General features: G+C 40.8%; 3 protein-coding genes across 4 annotated transcripts; all 3 read left to right on the top strand.

The window, feature by feature from the left end:
• Positions 1-4: 4 nt before the first annotated feature.
• On the top strand, positions 5-771 carry LOC117575894 (protein Abitram). The gene has a single exon (XM_034260337.2). The coding sequence runs from the start codon at positions 5-7 to the stop codon at positions 629-631; it is 627 nt and encodes a 208-aa protein (XP_034116228.2). The 3' UTR covers positions 632-771.
• A 198-nt stretch (positions 772-969) lies between these two features.
• Positions 970-2,045, top strand: LOC117574736 (protein BCCIP homolog). The gene is made up of 3 exons (XM_034258669.2): positions 970-1,133; positions 1,187-1,313; positions 1,371-2,045. The coding sequence occupies exons 1-3, from the start codon at positions 1,011-1,013 to the stop codon at positions 2,012-2,014; spliced, it is 894 nt and encodes a 297-aa protein (XP_034114560.2). The 5' UTR covers positions 970-1,010; the 3' UTR covers positions 2,015-2,045.
• Positions 2,046-2,476: 431 nt separating this feature from the next.
• On the top strand, positions 2,477-5,666 carry LOC117574735 (putative aminopeptidase W07G4.4). Of its 2 annotated transcripts, XM_034258668.2 has the most exons (5): positions 2,477-2,680; positions 2,980-3,138; positions 3,911-4,187; positions 4,251-4,349; positions 4,407-5,666. In XM_034258668.2, exons 2-5 carry the CDS (start codon positions 3,122-3,124, stop codon positions 5,541-5,543), a joined length of 1,530 nt encoding a protein of 509 aa, XP_034114559.1. In that variant the 5' UTR covers positions 2,477-2,680; positions 2,980-3,121; the 3' UTR covers positions 5,544-5,666. The 2 variants fall into 2 exon arrangements, with proteins under 2 accessions (XP_034114559.1, XP_051862392.1); XM_052006432.1 differs by lacking the exon at positions 2,477-2,680 and having other exon boundaries at positions 2,862-3,138.
• Positions 5,667-18,259: the final 12,593 nt, after the last annotated feature.

Here is an 18,259-nt window from a genome sequence, read left to right as displayed (position 1 = left end):
AATAATGGCAACAATCGATGCACAAACGTTGCCCACCACAGCGCAAGAGGATCCCTTGGAGCCGTACTATTTTCAACACGAAGAGCAGAAGATCTGCGGTGAATTTGTGAAACCGATTACCGATAACTATGACGAGAACTATCCCAGTGTGGTGGATCGCTTTTTTACACGTTATTACTATTTAAAAGGTGGTGCCGCTTACCAAGTGCTTTACCACTCCAATCGCATTTGCCTCGTTTGCTTGGCTCCCTCACATCCGGCGTATTCCGAAGGCATTGAATCGGTTAGCTACGATGTGGGCAATGTAGATCGTAGCCAAAATGTGGTCAAGGGCAAGGCCAAAAAAGGTGGAATGATTTTACAAGCGGAAACAACGCTAGCGCTGCTCAAGACAAATGCGGGGAATACTTACAAGATACCCAGCTGCATTCGCGGCAAGTTGGTGGAGGTGAACACAGCTCTCGTAGCGGATCCTAAGATGCTGGAACGAGTTGCCGAGGGAGCTGGCTACTTTGGCATATTGCTGCCCAAGATAGACAATTGTGATGGCATTAAGGCCAGTTTGTTGACACAGGAGCAATATGACGAACTCTTGAAGAATGCCAAATCCGAGGTGAAGACAGAGACATAGAATCAACCCTCGCGCAACACTTTGTTAATGTTTAACTTTATGTTCACACAAAAAAAAAACACATCGAACGATAAAATTTATCATTTCAAAAAGCTTTTTATTTGCGCAATTGTGAAAATAAAACCGACTTCCGCCTAAAATTCCCAATGCGAAGCCATGAAACAAGTAACGGCATTTCTATAGCTGCGTTAAAAAATACTGAAATGGCATTGCTATTTCTTTGCAGTATTTTTATACCAACAATGGTTCAATTAAAGCAGCACTGTTTTGTTTTGGTTGGCAACGCGATGCAACACGTGTGCTGCACAAACAGCTGTTTGCTTTACATACAGCCAAGCGGCATTTGTTTGGTGAATTAATTTTATTAAATAATTATAAAATGTCGTCTAATAAACGCAAGAACCTGAACACTATGGAAGTAGATCCAAATGACGAAGACTCCAGCTCGAGTGACGATGATGATGATGGCGAACAGCATCCAGATGCCTACAGAGGCAACGAGGTAAACAAAACAAAATGTAGATTAAATTGTGACTAATTCTTTGCGATTCACAGGAGGTGCAAATAGATTTTGAAGGACGTGCCCCAGTTGATCCTGATTCTCAGGGCATCTCACAGCTGCTACAGCGACTCTTCCTGCGTGCACACATCAATTGCAACCAGATGGCGGATTTGCTTATAGGTAAATAATGAATTCAAACCCAACTTCATTCAACTAAACTTCATTTGTTGTTGGCAGCTCAAAACTATGTAGGCAGCGTGATTTGCCAGTGCGAGGATGATGGCGCCGAAAGCGAAACAGACGACGACAACATGGTGGAGGATGGCACAATCTTTGGCATCACTTCAGTGCTAAATCTTTCGGCTAAAAAGGATCAACCGAGCATTAAACAGTTGCGCACTTATTTGCTGGAACGCTCCAAGGCGCATGCCACAGAGCAAGTGCAGCAGCAGCTGAGCGAACTACTAGACAACGAGCAACGTGATGTTGGACTGCTGATCAACGAACGCTTCATAAACATCCCAGCACAGATCTCGGTGCCGCTCTTGCAGAATCTGCAACAGGAAATCGATGCAGCCAAGGCCAAGAAAATGAAGTTTAACTTTGGCACGTTGTTGTTGCTGGTGAAATTGTATCGCAAGGAAGCCAAAAAAGGCAAACCAGCCGAAGATCATTATACGAATGCCGAGGACGAGCTGCTGTCGGAGCGTGCTAAATTCAGTTTTGAGTATTCGGTAGCCTCCGAATGCGATTCTGGCATGTCAGGTGATTGGCTGGAAGGCGATGCCGTGATGACGCCGTATAGAAAGCTTTTGGCACTGGATGCCAATAAATTGCCGCAGCTAATTAAGGATGTACAAAACTACATCAATGGAGAATAAATTGTTGAAGACAAAGGGCTCGTTTTTTTATAATCTTAAAAGTCAAAAATGGAAAATGGTATTGAATATTATCTTATCTATAGAATAGATAGAAAAGAACACTAGTGAATATTTACCGGCAGCTACAATTAAAGATACAAAAGTATGTTGAACTCATTTTCAATGGGCTGCATAAATCAGATACAAAATTTTAAAGTCTAAAACAGATACCCAAAAAATAATGAACATTGTATCTGACTGCTGTATTCGTTAAGTACAAAGTTGAAGCGCCAACAAGAGATACAAGATATTGAGCACAATGTCTCTACAGTGTATTATCCGAAAGATACAATGTTGTGCTGTAAGTGCAGAATTACTGCTGATAAATAAATGATTCATGCATGCATTGTAGGGAGAGTTATAAATAAACAAATATACGTTGAAAATTAAATTGAATCATAATTCACAGAAAATAGTAAAATTCAAAAGATTTCTTATTTACCCCCGAAACTTGTTTATTAGTGTATATTTTTTATGATTGGCAACGCTACCACTAAAACAGCTGGCCGGCATTTTAGGACAGTCAGCTGCTTTCGCCTTTTGCCGCCGCTCGAACTCAGCACAGCACAAGCGGTGAACGTGACTAGCAAGAGAAAAACCATCCGATTGACGAGTGTTTAGCGCAACGTGAGTAGATGTCGATTGCAATATTGTTGGGGTTGTTGTTGTTGTGCTACAATTTCAATTATAACATATACCCACGATTATTCATAGCTTGTTTGTTTGCTACTTGTGTGCATAAACAAAAAGCAGTTTGCGCTATAAAAGCGGCTTGTGCGCAACGCAAACGTAACACAACAAATTCATCAACGTTCCCCGTCGCGAGTCGCGACGTATCGCGATTAAAACAGACAGCAACAACAAAATAAAAAATACCACAATCGGCAGCACCTTATCGCGAATTTCAATTCCAATTCCATTTACAGCTTCCAGTTCCAGTGCGCTCACTCCATTGTGTTATTCCAATTTGAATCAGTGACGCTTCGTTTGCCGTTCGCTGCAGTTCTCGCTCTCTCCGCCTGCTGATTGCCTTTCGCCTTTGTGTTCATCAAGAAGCTCTCCAACGACATGAGTCGACTCGATAAGTAAGTTTGCATCTGCACGGATGGGAACAGTTCGTTGGGAACACTTTGCAGCGTAGTTCTGTTCTCACTCTTCTTTACTCCTTTCATTATCAAAGTTTATAACATAGTACTGTTTCCACTGTAATCCTTTTATAAGTATTTGCCTTTATTTATGTCTTTGCGCATGAAGATTGTTCAAATATCTGAAAGTTTAACAACTTTTATTAGCACTTCATTACTTTAAGCTTATCACAATCGAGGTTATTTACCGCACTTTAGATAATCGCACTTATCAACAAGCGTTGCCAAGGGGCAGAGTATAAGATAGTCGGTGGGCGTATCATGAATTCATTTAAACAATAACTGATTGAGAAACGGAACAATAAAAATAACTGGCAATCAAGGCGTGACCCAACTGCATTTCAATAATTAACAATTGCCAATCGCGTCAGTTATTCAACTGTAAAATTTTTATGTATTTCTTAAATGTTTATTAAAAAAATAATTCAAATATTAATACTATTATTTTTTCTTTAATAATAGAGCGCTTTATTAGAACAATATAAAAGTCATTCTCAACTTTTCTATCTAATCAGATTAATTTAAACAAAAACAATATTGGGTCCATAATATTAGGCTTTTTAAAGAATACATTATCAATAATCATATATTTGTATTTTGTATTATTGTCTAAAGAAAATCAATGTGAGAAACACCTAGGATTTGTTAGAAGAAGTATTTACAACACAAACCTTATAATTGTATTTTATACTATTTCTTATTTTATTTCTAGATTACTGCCTTGCTCGGTCAGGTTGTCCAAGATTCTCGCCCAATCTGGTGCTCATGATGTGCTCTGCGTTATTGATCGATGTGTGCCACCAGAGCTGGCCGATACCTTTGAGGAGCATCGCAGCTTTGACAAGCAATTCGATAAAGTCATCTCTTGCTTCAAGTCGCCACACCTCAATCTGCCAGTGATCTATGCTCCCGTGTCGGAATTAACCGACTACGCTGATGTGCGTTGCTATCAGAAGGCAGCAAAGCAATCGCTGGAACGCGCGATTAAGGTAGGCAATGGATATAGCTGACTTTCCTTTACTATTTTACTGAGCTTTCTTTATTATCTACAGTCCGGTTTCAAATCTCCCATGCTGCTGGTGCCACAAAGCAAGCGTTTCAGCCACGCCGAGCTCTGTACCGTGCTTGGTGCACTCGAGGAACTCTATGTGGTAAGTAAATGAATCTGATTGGAGCTATCAATCTCTTAAACCTGTCTTCCCTTGCAGCCCATTCAATTGCGCGAAGATGTGCCCAACAAGAAGCAGCGTATTTCTTCGCTTTCGCTGATGATCGATAGCCCCAATGCCGAGGACATCGTGAAGGAAGCTTTGGTGTTGGAGTCGGGTCGCTTTATTGCCCGCGACATTGGCGTCGGAGATCCCGAGCGCATGGCGCCTCCCCGAGTGGAAGCTTATGTTAAACCTTTGTTCGATAAGCTGAAGATCAAGGTGATCGACGATGTAAACGAGATCAATCGCGAGTATCCGCTCTTTGGCGCCGTCAATCGTGCGGCCAACAAGGTGGAGCGTCATCAGGGTCGCATCATCTATCTAGAGTACACGCCACCCAATCCGGCGCGCAAAACCCTCATGCTGGTGGGCAAGGGTGTCACCTATGACACTGGTGGCGCCGACATCAAGGCCGGCGGTGTTATGGCTGGCATGTCGCGCGACAAATGCGGTGCCGCTGCCGTCGCTGGCTTCATGCAGGTGGTTGCTGAGCAGCAGCCCAAGGATATTCGCGTTATTGGCGCCTTGTGCTTGGTGCGCAACTCTGTCGGCGAGGAGTGCTATGTGGCTGATGAGATCATCACCTCACGCGCTGGCGTGCGTGTGCGTGTTGGCAACACTGATGCCGAGGGACGCATGTGCATGGCGGATGCGCTGTGCCGCATGAAGGAGCTGGTGGTGGAGGAGGACATTCAGAATCCACACATCTTCAGCATTGCCACGCTGACGGGACACGCCTTCATCTCGGCCGGCCAGGGACAATCGATCATTGTGGACAACAGCGTGGCCGCCCAGGCGGATCATGCCCGCAAACTGCAGGCAGCTGGTCAAGTCTACGGCGAACCCTTCGAGGTGTCCGTGTTGCGTCAATGTGACTTTGACTTCAATGCTGGCAAAGCGCTGGGCGAAGACGTTGTCCAGTGCAACAACTTGCCATCGGGTCGCACTCAGCGCGGTCATCAAGTGCCTGCGGCATTCATGATTCAGGCCACGGGTCTGGACAAGCACGGCTTGGACTCGCGCAAGCCCATCAGATATACGCATCTAGATATCGCTGGCAGTGCTGGCGAGATGCCCGATATGCCCACAGCAGCGCCCATTGTTGCCTTGGTCAAGACCCATTTGATCGATTAGATCCAGTTATAGAATCCCGTCCACGGGTCGTACTTATTCAACTTTATCACAAATTATCCAATGTATGCATCACGTTCTTAATATCACTGTGAATAAACTAATGTCTCTTGTATTGAAATATAATTTTTGAGTTTGCTGTACATATCGATTACTTTTTAGTCAAGATATATAATGTTCTCAATGAACTTTTATAGGATTTTCTATTTTTCAATTTTTTTCTTAGTGAATTTGGACGCTTCCCACGAATTTTATATATGGGTAATTCTCTGGTAAACGCGTGCGAACAGCTTTACAGTGACAAAAAAAAAACATAAACTAAAACAATTTTAAAATTAAGTGAAGGTTTTTCTTAAAGCTTTGGATTAGCATTATTTTTAGAGCTAAGATTGATTTTAGTAACTTATTCTGTTTTACGATAAAATATATAAATTCGTTCATTTTTTGGTTTTGCGTACGAATTTGTTAATTTTTGCGATTATCAGAACAGAAAACAAAACAAAAAAAAAAAATTCCAAAACCATTCTTAGCTCTAATTAAAGTACTAATCTAGAGCTATAAAAATAACCTTTACTTATTTTTAAAATTGTTTCAGAACATGTTTTTTTTTTTGTAACTGAAAAGCTGGTCGCACGCGACATCCCTCAGAGAATTACCCATATTATGAACCAAAATATTCCGCTATCATAGTGTCTAATAATGATATAATATAATTATATATTATATGTATATATTTTCTTATCTGATAAGGAACTCTGGAATAATTGCATTAAATTAGGTGCGAAAAGGGTTCAATATACGATGAAAGTGGAAATATTAAGTATACGCATTGAGAAATTAACATTATATATTCTACATCTCTCCAAAAATTAACTGTTGAAAAACAGACGCAAGCATAAACATACTCTTTTAGTAGCTGGTAAGTTTTATTCACAATTTCTGTATTAGAAAAATTAAGTATACGACATCAGATACACACTTTAATTTTATGCATCGTTCTGTATTACGCATTATAGTATATAATTTATACATCTCCCTAATAAGTATTGTCTATCACGTCGGTAATTACTGCAGCATAATTTCCCTATTTACTTTTCTCATAAATCATTTATTTTCTTTTCTTTCTCTTTCTTTATATGCATTTTTTGCTTTTTTTTTGCATAAGTGGCAGTTGCCCTGCATTTTAAGTTCTTGAATCTGTTGGCGGTTCTTTCGTTTTCTGCCAGAGAGCGTTGAGAACCCGTTAGTTCAAGTTGCGACGTCTTTCTTCTTGGCCACTTGTCAGCTGTCGCTTACGTAGCGTTACCGTTATTGCCTGGCTTTGGAAACTCGGTCAAGAGTGTCTCATTCATGCCGTGATTGCATAATGTACCGTTGCGTTGCAAGTTGCCAGTTGCGCGTTGCCAGTTGCCAGTTGTCCGTTGCCTGTTGCCAGTTTAGTCGTCCATTGGCCATTCCCATTCCCATTGTCCGCGTCGTCCGTGGTTGCACTTTTTTGTTGCTGTTGCTGTTGCTCTTCTTGGTCTTGGGTGCGCTTCTAGGTAATTTATTGACGCATGCCTCCACATTTGACAATGACAACCAGTTGCATATGGTCATGATGCCTGAGCGATAGAGAGAGAGAGAGCGAGAGAGCAAGAGGGGGAGACGCCTCCCCATGGCGTAGCATGCGATGCGGCAGCTAACGGTATTCATTATTGATGAGCGGCAAACGTAAAACATTTTCCTCTTTCACTGTCTTTTCTTTTTATTTAGCCATTAGTGTGAATTTATTGGTAAGATGGACCAGTCCAAAACAGTTGCATCTCTTCTTTTTTTTTCGTTTAGTTTTTTGTTGCCTGGAAACGTTCTTTCCGCAACCGTTAAGCAGCCAGAAGGCAAGGCATGACCTGATTATGGCAGGACTGGTTTAGTCGGAGCACAGCTCCAAGCAGATGACCAACGATTTGTTAAGATGCCAAGATAATGCTCTCGCCTTCCGACTGCTCTTCGGGTTGGAGCTTCTCTCATCTTTATGGCATTTTAGAGGATATGAAAAACAAAACGCAAGATCTTTAATGAATAGACGAAGAACGTTTACGAGTAAGCTATTGCATTAGTCAATTTTTCACATTTCTTATAACCCATAATTTAAAATATTAATAACGAAACGAAATAATATAAAAAACAATCGTAAAACTTGTTTACTTACATTTTTAAGTTGTATTTTAAAATAGAGTTCGAATGGAGGGAATCAATTGTAGGATTGAAATTCACGTGTTAAAATTGCAGTCTCCTTAAAATTATTGAACTACTACAATTCCTAAACATTTAATTATTTACTTGACTATACATTTACATATAATATATATACATTTCTTTACCTTGAAACCTTCAATATAAACTCTTTCTATTTGTGTATATTTTTTACATTTATTTTATAGTTACATCAACTTTTCAATAATTTACATTCTTGGTGACCATTTTTTTCAACTTGTACTTGATTCGTTTCTTTTTAATAACATAATTGCTAATTATCGGACTTTTATAATGAAAACATAACGAATTCAGAAACACATTAAAACGATTTAATAAAATTGAATATTACTTGTATTTTTGTGTTTAAAAGATCTGTTAGAGTGATTTAAAAACATTAGTTAAGTCAAGAGATTTATTTATTTATTTGTATTAAGTATTAAAACTACGAAGACTTTCATGTTTGTGACTAAAATAAGATTACAAAAACACAGACTATATCTAGCAAATTTTTATGGCTGAGTTGCTCGCAATTGTCCGATACTCCCACGTCTGGACATCTGTGATCCCGCAGAGTGGAATCAGTTGAATTGTCAGTGGACTTGTGCAGCACCTTGTCACTTTTGGAGCTTGTCACTTGGCAGACGAGTTGGCAGCCACAGTTGGGAACTGAGAGCTGGGAGCTGTGAGCTGCGAGCTGTTTGACTCCTTGTCGTGCGGTATGCAACGTTGATCCATAAATTTACAAAACCAGCGACGCGCTTCGCATGGCAGCAGCAACAACAACAAAAAAACAACGCAACTGCTAAAGCAAAACAAAATAACAACGACGAGACAACGAGACGGCGGTGGCGACGGCGATGGCGGCATTAATAATAGCAAACAACACACACAGGCAACACCAAATGAGGGGGGGCTGTTGCAAATCTGCTGCCGGTGCAACAGCAACAGCAACAACAACAATAACAACAACACTTGGAGCACCAACGACAGAAATGATCTTAAATGAATGCGGAAGTTTTTCTTGGGGTTTCGTAACCAGCTACATGGCAGCAACAACAACAACAACAGCAGCAGCAGCAGCAGCAGCAGCAACAAACGCTCCCAAAGAGGTCGCAATTCCAGTGGCAAGCAGCAACAGTCGCAGCCAAGCTGGCAACCAAACGTTGCTACATTTATATATCTATGTATTTATGTATGTATGTAGTGTGTGTGTGTGTGCAACGTCGAGTCGATTGCCGTGAGTCCATAATCATAGATGCAGCAAGTCTCGAGCCTCTCAGAGATTGAGTCCGATGTGAACGCTTTATAGCCATGGACATATTAAAATTAATCCAATGATTGCAGCCGCTGCTGCTGCTGCTGCCACTTGCAAAAAGTGGCAAAAAATTGTTGGCCAATTTGGAAGCTGAAGCTGAAGCTGGGCTGCAACGCCTCAAATAGCCAACCAAATGGCTATGCGGGATGCGCCTCCTAAGCCGAGCGTGTGAATCCGCAGCAGCAACCACAACAGCAACAGCAACAACAGCAACAGCAACAGCAGCAGCTGCTGCTCGAAAGTTATTTGATAGCCAATTTGCCAGAATCCTGCAAGCTTAGCCGAAATTCAAGCAAGTCGAATTCTCATGTGCCCAATCAGCCGGAAGATGCCACACTATGTGCCACATTGTGTGTGTGTGTGGCACTCTCGTTGCCCTCAATTCAAGGTTCAAGGATGCTGCAGTGAGTATTGAATGTCCTCCATGCAATTGCTTCTTTCTTCCTTCCTTCCATTCATAACGTGTGAAAGTCCCTGTGTTGTGTGTGTGGGCAGCGACGAGACAATTTTCTGCATAAACTCATAAATATCAAAGTGTGATCTAAACGCAGCAGCGCCAGGCGCCGCAGTCGAAGTCGCAATCACCTTGAACTTGACAAAGAGCGTCTGTTGCCTTGACAACTCATAAATAAACTGTGAATTATGAACCGAAAAACGAGATAACTGATATGAACATGTATTTGCCACACCAATTTTCCTTGCAACCAACACACACACACATCGGCTCATAATCCATAATATTGTGTCATGTTCATGATCATGCCTCTGCCTCTGTGTGCGGCATGCGGCATGTTGTGAAAATGTTTTTTTCTTTTTTATTTTGTGGCAAAATTATTTGGAAAACAGCAAACGAAAGTAAAAGAAAGATACAGGCATTGCCTTGGCCTCTAATGAAGTGGTAAGGAAGGCGCTTGCAACAGCCGACTGCAACGTGCCGCTGTGCGCCCGAAACGAAGGCAGAAAAAAAATATGAATTTTTACTTTCACCGCATGTGGCATGGCATTTGTGTTTTTCAGGTTTTCGCCTGAATTTGAACTTGAGCTGGCGGCAAATCTTTGCCGATTGCCAAGGCTGCCCAAAGGTTAGGTGTGGTCTCTTGGTCTTGGTCTCGGTCTTGGCCAGATAAGATCCAGCTGAGTTTGGTTGTTTGGGCTTAAATATGCTGCTAAACGGCGCTGATAAAGATGTCTGCTTAGATAGCGAAAATTGACAAATAAACACACACACACACACACACATTCACACTCGCTCGCTCTCAGAGTGTTGCATGGAAATGTGTAACATGCAACATTTCCGCATCGCGCTCAAGTGGCGACTCTTTAACAGTGAGACGCGCTCTTAGGCGGCAACAGCAACAGCAACAGTAACAGCTTTTTGTTTTTGGTTCGCTTCAAACCAACAAACCAACAAATCGACCATCGAGCCGGGCCCAAAGCGCTTCGAGCCAGGTTCGCTTCGGTTTCATTCGCTTCGTTGTCTAAGCTTCGGCTTCGGCTTCGGTTGTCGCTGTTGCTTCGGTTTCGATCATGGAAGTAATACGTCACTAGGGTGAACGTACCTCGCAGATGTTAGTGGGTCACTATTTGTACGGTCAACGAACCTTTCGCCCGTTTGTAAATACAACAAAAAAAGCAACGTAAAGAGAAGAAAAGCACACCGGAGGATGCTGCTTGCTTGCTTGCTGCTGCTTGCTTTCTTTCTTAGCCATTTCTCAGCGAGACAGAGATAGCAACAGAGCGAGAGAGCGAGATCGACTTGTTGTTGTCTTGACTAACTTGACTGGTTGACTTGCAGTCGTAATTTACTTGGGCTATGGGTTGATCGTCAGCATCTCGTCTCGTTTATGCATCCTGCTGCTGCTGCTGCTGCCCCTCCTCCTCCTGCCTGCCTCTCATCCCCCTCTTCATCCAGCCCTAGCCCAGTTTTGTTGTTGTTATTGCCATTTTGGTTGAATTGCATTGCTTGCAGCCAAGAGTCAGGCAACCAAACAGCCAGCACCCACTTTTGTGCCTCTCCCCTCCCATCTCCCATCACCCATCACGCCTTCAACCCGCTGCAGTGCAGCAGCTGCATTGCATTGCCAATGTGTTCTTATTATATGCCTTCAAACAGGTCTCTCTTCTACTCTCTCGCTCTCTCTCTCTCTCTCTCTCTCTCTCTCTCTCTCTCTCTCTCTCTCTTATCTCTCTTTCTTGCCTTAGCTTTGCTTGGTTTGGTTTGGTTTGGTTTTCACGTGATTATCATGATCATCATTACCTCTGCAGCCACATTAATATCGTCATCTTCGGGCCACACTCACACACACACACACACACACACAGAGAGAGCTGTTCACATGCAAGTTTACCGGCTGAAGTTGCCATGACTTGTGTGTGTGTGTTTGTTTATGTGTGAGTGTGTGGAGAGTAAGACCATAGAAATGCATTTCCGCATATTTTACACCACTAAAAAGTCAAAAAATGTTTGTTTACTCTTTTGTTGTGGGCCGTTCGTTCGTTCGTTCGTTCTGTTTGCTTCCACATGTGTTCTTCCCCCTCTTCGGTTGCCTCCCCTCCAAGTAATTGAAACCATTATCATTAACTCACTTTGTACTCTGCAGCTCAACTCACATCTTCTCTCGACGTCTCCAACTCACTTCTTGCCGCCATTATAATGAAGTAATTACGCTCTCTCTTTCGCTCCTTGTGAAGAATTCTGCACTGATTTGCTTCTCTATCTTCCCTATATACAATACTATACCATATATCATACATACTCCTCATTTGATAAGATGTCACTGAACCCAACAGAACTGATTAAAATGTTTGTTTTGCTATTTCATTTTGCCATATCATTATTGATGCTAATTTCTATTAAAGTCTTAAGAATGTGAAAATTATTCAAATGATGCTCTATAAAACACATAAACGTTTAACTTTGCTTTTCTTTGCCAATCCGTATAAAGTTCTTGAGCAGGGAATTTAGTATATTTTAACATGCCACAAAAGAGAGCGTTTAAAACATTTAAATTTACATTTGCTATCATGCAATGTGTGAATCACGTTTTATGATTTTATTAAACAGTGCCAATAAATAAATAAGAGATAAAGAAAGAAATAATTATTATAGAATTTAGAAAATAATATAGACATACATTTTATTAATAACACAACGTTTATAATATAGAGCCACAAATAGATGGTTATTAATTTATTTATGTTTGGTTTAAACTTGTAATAACATTGGCTAATTTTTTTAATTTTAAGTATAAAATTAACATTGTTAAATCGCCCAACTAAGTTTCTAATGTTTTGAACATTTTGTATGACTTTAAATTCATTTTAATGAACAGAATAATACTATTATTATCTTAATCTTAATCTATCTTAAAATTACTTTTAAAAAAAATCATTATTAAAAAAAAATTCCATTTCATTTTAAGCTCATATGCATCTATATTAACTTTAAGGCTGGGGCTGCATTTCTCTTTATTTGTCTGATCAATTCTAAATTAATTTATTTTAATTAAAATTTCTACATGTAAAGATTGAAATAAATATATAAGCAAAATGTAAAATCTCATAAAAACTAAAATGTTTAATTTTACATTTATTATTTCTTTTTATCGGTGTTATGTAATCCTTGAGGTTGTATAAAATTAAATAAGTTATTAATATCAAACATGACGTATTTATATCATCAATAGTTACACCTACATATATTGATATCCTTCATTGCTTAAATTCTTTGATGATTTAGTATACTAATAAATCAATTTAATTTATACTTATTTTTATATTTATTAACATTAGATGTTTAAGATAAATTATTCATATTCTTAATAAATTATTCTTCTACATAGTACAGAAAAAATGAGCATTAATTGTTGCACATCTTTCGCACTTTTCTTGTGCATCAAAGTGAGAGCAAGCTTTGAGTACAGTGACATTGTTATGAATTCAACACAGTACATCAATTACCCCATCTGTAATATGATAAAGAGCTGACCATCTTGATCAGATGGAGAGACATGGAGACATGGAGGCATCCCGCTAGCTTCTTCTTTGCGACATGACTCTTTTTCTATCTTTCTACGAATTTTGTTATCAACGAAAAGTGCACGATCATGCCAATAAAAGCGTAGCTGGAATTGGATACGGATTCGGGAATGGGAGTGGGAATCAGAGCGGGAATGGAACTGGAACTGGGAATCGGGAACTGGGGAAAATGCTTGGCATGGTAACAAACTTATTGCATTTCGCGTTTAAGTGTCAATGATCTCGTTAACAAAAGTTGAAACATTTCACGCATCGCGCGGGTTCATTCAACTACGACACACACACACAGGCACACACACATACATAGAAAAGATATGGCCAACTGATCACAGTGTGATATACCGATTGCTTGAGCTATGGTTCAAGTTGGTAATGGCCAAATCATGCACGAAATTTTGCACAAAGAAGATAAATTAATATGGTCAGCATGTCATGAATTAGGTTTCTTCAATAGCTCTGGCTGCCTGGCTGCGCTTCTGGCCAACAGTCTTTCTTTCTTTTATTTTTTGGTTTTTGGGTTTTTGGTATTTGGCATTTCGGTAGCTCGACAGCTGCTCGCTGCTCGGTCTGTGGGCCACAAAGCAACAAACAAACAGAGGAGAGCTAGAGAGCTTGGCTATAAGCACAAATCACACACAAAAAACGAAAAAAAAAAAAAAACCAACATGAAACTTACAAACTTTCACGCAAAACGTACATTCAACACCGATTCCAGGTTGTTGGTAATGTGGAGGAAGCCAGAAGCGAAATCCAGAGTCCAGAACTCAGAACTCAGAAGTCAGAACCCGGGAGTGGCAAATAGACATACATACAGAACAGATATATAGTCAGTAGTTGAGCTGGAGATGCGAGATGGAGAGTCATGGACACGTATGAATTCCCATAAATCAGCTGTGAGCCAAAGGGTCAAATACCTCTAGGCGAGCTAAAAATTACACGCGAACAGAGAACATGTGTTGAAAGGAGAAATTAAAACAAAATTAGTTTTACTTTACACGCTCTGTATACATACATAAGTATTTGTTGTATCTCTGCATTTGTATCTGTATCTGAGTGTCTCTGTAAGTGTATCTCTTACTGCCTCTACGTCTCTGTCTTTGTATCTGTATCTATGTGTGTATCTTAATTTGTCCGATTCATATGAATCTGTAAAGTTGGCTAATGAGATGGAATGTAACTCTGCTGCCCAACAGATATCTCCTCCTAAGATCAAGTATTTTTGTGTAAGTGTAGAAATCTTTAAAGAAAGTGGAGAAATTCTTTTATTGTTGCTTGGTATTACAAATTTTGATTAATGGATAATGTAAAACTGCAATTCAATATCAAAGATACTTTATGAAGACTTCAATTCGGTTAAGAATCGAAAAATCTTCACTGAAGAAAGTTCAAATTAAGCGAAAAAGAAATTTGATTTATTGCAATTTAAATTCTTTTGCAATGCAACTGCATTTTAAGCAGACTACAAAGATACTTTTTGTATCTTTCAATTTGTCAATTGCAAATACTTGACTAAAGTTGATTAATGAGTGGAAAAATCTGTAGTAGAAAAAAGTGGAAAGTTTCTTTACTGATTCTTTGATATTGTGTATTTGATTTATGGCAATTTTAAATTTATATTTTTGGCAATGCAATATATAATAACAATAAAAAAAAATATCACAAACATACTTTTAGAATATTCCAAAATACTTTGCGTATCTTTAAGTGTCGCCAAAATCTGGAAACTTGTCTAATGAGATGAAACATCTTCTTCGAAAAAAGTGTAGAAATTTTGAAGCTTTAAGGAGAGTTTTTATATCTTTCAAGATCTTCTCAAAAGTAAGTACAGAATGTCTGGAGTTGTTTGCAAAATTGATTTATTACAATTTAAATATCCTTTCTGCATCTTTAAATTTCTCAGTTACATATAAATCTTAAAAGTTCGCTGAGCTTGAATATCTCTCCAAAGCAGAGTGTAGACTTTCTGGAGCTGTATTGTAAATGTGATTTATTGCAATTTGAATATTGGTTCTTGGCAATGCAACTGCATATCAAACACGCCAAGATACTTTGTATGTGTGGCAATACATTTTGGATATTCAACACACACATACACGCACACACACGCACAATAAGTTTTGGCCGAGGATCAGTGGGAATCAGAGTGTGGGAAGCAAAAGAAAAACCCTAAAAACAGCAACCCGACTTTTGTGTGGCCATAAAAACGCGTGAGTTACGTCTCTTCTGTGCCGTCAAACTCTGCGCTCTTCCAGTCCGTCAGTCAGCCAGGCAGAGAACAGTCCGTCATTCAGTCAGTCAGTCAGCTGAGCAGTCAGTCAGTCAGTCAGTTAGACATTCCCGGTGAGCGTCATCATCAAATACAAAAAGAAGAGCTCTGCTGGAGTTTGGCCAAACAAATGCAAAGTAAATTAAACATTGGCCCAGCCCCGCTCAGCTGCTGCCCCTGCTCCCACCACTCCCCCCTCTGGCTTTCCAGTGTATTTGCCTCGCTCTTTGTCTTACCCTTTGCCAAAAAGCCTCGACTGATGAGACGACGCTGTGGCTTCTTTGGCTTTTTCGGCTTTTGGCCGCCGCGGCTGCTACGTTTAATGCGCCACGGTGTTACCAAAGTGGCAACGACAGTTGCGGCCATTCACCTCCCAAAAAAATACAAAAAACCATATGAGTGGTCATTGTGTGTGTGTGTGTGTGTGTGGTGTACATACATATGCAGCGTGTAACAGACACAATACCAACTTGCTGTAACCAAGTTGCGGTCGCTAGTTGGAGGCCAGGCCCCAAGCACACACACATATACACACTCATACATGCACACACATTTAATGCGTTTCGATTCTATGTGCGTACTTTGCTTTTCTTTTCGTTTTTTTGGCGGCTTTCTTGTGTGTGCGTATTATATATTTATATGTATTTGGGTTTCATTGTCAGTGTAAGGCATGCAACAAGAATGCTGCCGCAGTAAAGCTCACTCATAAGCTCACACACACACACACACACACTCGGGCAGACAGCAACAATGAAGAGCTTGTTGTAATGGCTTTGGAAACACGTTCCTCCTGCTTTTTGGCCTGCTTCTTTGTAAGCCACAAAACTCGTGCTCTGCGGGCCAGGGCCAGAGTTGTGATTGACATTGGGCAGGGTCGTCGTTGCCGTCGCCGTCGTCGTCGCTGTCGCCGTCGGCGTTGCAGGGTACGACGTCGACTGACATGCTAATGTGTAAAGAGTTTCAAGATACGGATTTCAGCTACAAAACAAACAACTCAAGTGTGTAAGTGGCCCAAGGGAGGGGGCAGAGAGGGAGTGCAATTACGACTGCCCAAGCGCACCCGGCAAAAGTTCAAGCAAAACAAAATCAGCTGACTGTGCGAGAGAGCACACTCAAAGAGCGAGAGAGCGAGCTCACACACACACACGAAGAGAGCGCAAGCTGTTTGCGCGAGAGCACAAAACAGAGTGTGAGAGAGAGCGACAGCGCGTAAGCAAACACAACAGGCTGCAATAATGCGGAAGTATGGCGATGTTGCTGCTGACGTCAACTGCGACGTCAGCGGTGACAGCGACAGCGACGTTCATGTAATGCATTTGGAGCCAGCGCCAGCCATGTGACTTTGTGGGAGCAAACAAAACTGAGCGCCAGCCGCGAACTGGTTTCCCCAGCTATAGTGGAAGTGCGTATGCTTACATGTATGTATATGTGTGTGTGTGTGTTTGTCACTGTTTAGACAAACATTGTTTATAACTTGTTTATATAAATATTGTTAATTTTGTATGTGGCCGCCACTCAGCACAGCAAGCATTTAAGGCTCCTTGCCGGCGACAGCGACAGTTTCTCTTTACGTTTTGCTCTCTCGTTCGCCTGGTGTCATGAATATTACAAGTTAATACGACTGCGAGTGTGTGTGTGTGTGTGTGTGTGTGTGTGAGTGGGGGAAGAGAGCAGTAAATTGAAAGAGCGGCGCTCGATCGTTAAAAGCGCAATTAACTGCTCAGTAACAATATCAAATCAGAATCAAAATCGTTTTAATGAATTGCAGAAAATTGCTCAGATTGCCGCGCATCATTTACTATAAGTCGCGAACATTATGAGACTCAATTGACATTTGGACACTTGGCTGACTTTAATGTTACTCTTGCGGCGACTGCGGGAAATATTGTGGGATTAAAACGCAGGAAATTCCAAGCTACAATTTTGATATTGGATTATTCGCAATTGAATCGCGATTTATCAAGTAATGATTCATTGTTTAAAAGGGGGATTTTTTATTCGTTAAAAAGTTTTATTTTAAAGTGGGAACTGGATTGAACGTGGATATTTATATGATTATTATTTATAGGTATCATCATTTGCATTTATGCATTTCCAATTAGACTTGAAGGTGCTCATTCCCATTCCCTTTCCCCATTTCCACTCGCATTCCCATTCCCAGTTCCAATTCCAGCCCCATTCCCAGGCACATTCACACGTGCAATATCCAGCAGGAAAGTTACTCGCTATCAAGCGATACCGATGCATGCATTAGATGCGCTCACACACAACTGCAACAAAGTTACACTTGGGTGTTTATGCAAGTGTGAGTGAGTATGCATGAAAAGAATCCAAACTGGTAATGAAAATAAAGTGCACGTCGCATGCGGTAATAATAACAATAAAATAAAATAACAAATTACACGCAACACTGCCGCCTGGGCCCGGCTTTGGTTCTGTCTCCAACTCCGACTCTGACTCTGACTCCCTGTCGCTGTCTCCACAGTCTCCACACTCTACACACAGGGCATGCATGGGCATGCACGCTGTCCGATAATTACACAGACACGGCAACACAAAAACAATTGAACAGCCGCCGACGCCGACGTCGCTGCTGTTGCTGCTGCTGCCGCTTTTGTAGGAAGGGGGAGCTGTACATTCGTGTGGCCCCATTTCGCAGAAAGCAGGCGGAGAGAGAAGTCAACGAGAGAGGAAGAAAGAGCGCAAGCATTGTTGCTGTCCAAATATCACAAAAGGGTTACAGCCAAGGGCAAAAGACTGTAGTCTGGAGGTTCATAGCTTACAAGGCAGCTAAGCCAAACAACTCTTAGCTTGGCATTCTCTTTTCTTTTAACTCTCTCTTACTCTTTGTTCTGAAGAGCA

This window comes from Drosophila albomicans, chromosome 2R (genome assembly GCF_009650485.2).
Source record: "Drosophila albomicans strain 15112-1751.03 chromosome 2R, ASM965048v2, whole genome shotgun sequence".
NCBI classification, from domain to species: domain Eukaryota; kingdom Metazoa; phylum Arthropoda; class Insecta; order Diptera; family Drosophilidae; genus Drosophila; species Drosophila albomicans.
The sequence above is the reverse complement of the archived record's forward strand: the minus strand, read 5'-3'. Positions and strand labels throughout refer to the sequence as shown.

Coding starts and splice junctions, on each gene's coding strand:
- LOC117574736 (XM_034258669.2), top strand. CDS start 1,011: ATGTCGTCTAATAAACGCAAGAACCTGAACACTATGGAAGTAGATCCA. Junction 1,134..1,186: donor ATGCCTACAGAGGCAACGAG/GTAAACAAAACA, acceptor TGCGATTCACAG/GAGGTGCAAATAGATTTTGA. Junction 1,314..1,370: donor GATGGCGGATTTGCTTATAG/GTAAATAATGAA, acceptor TGTTGTTGGCAG/CTCAAAACTATGTAGGCAGC.
- LOC117575894 (XM_034260337.2), top strand. CDS start 5: ATGGCAACAATCGATGCACAAACGTTGCCCACCACAGCGCAAGAGGAT.
- LOC117574735 (XM_034258668.2), top strand. Junction 4,188..4,250: donor CGCTGGAACGCGCGATTAAG/GTAGGCAATGGA, acceptor TATTATCTACAG/TCCGGTTTCAAATCTCCCAT. Junction 4,350..4,406: donor CACTCGAGGAACTCTATGTG/GTAAGTAAATGA, acceptor CTTCCCTTGCAG/CCCATTCAATTGCGCGAAGA.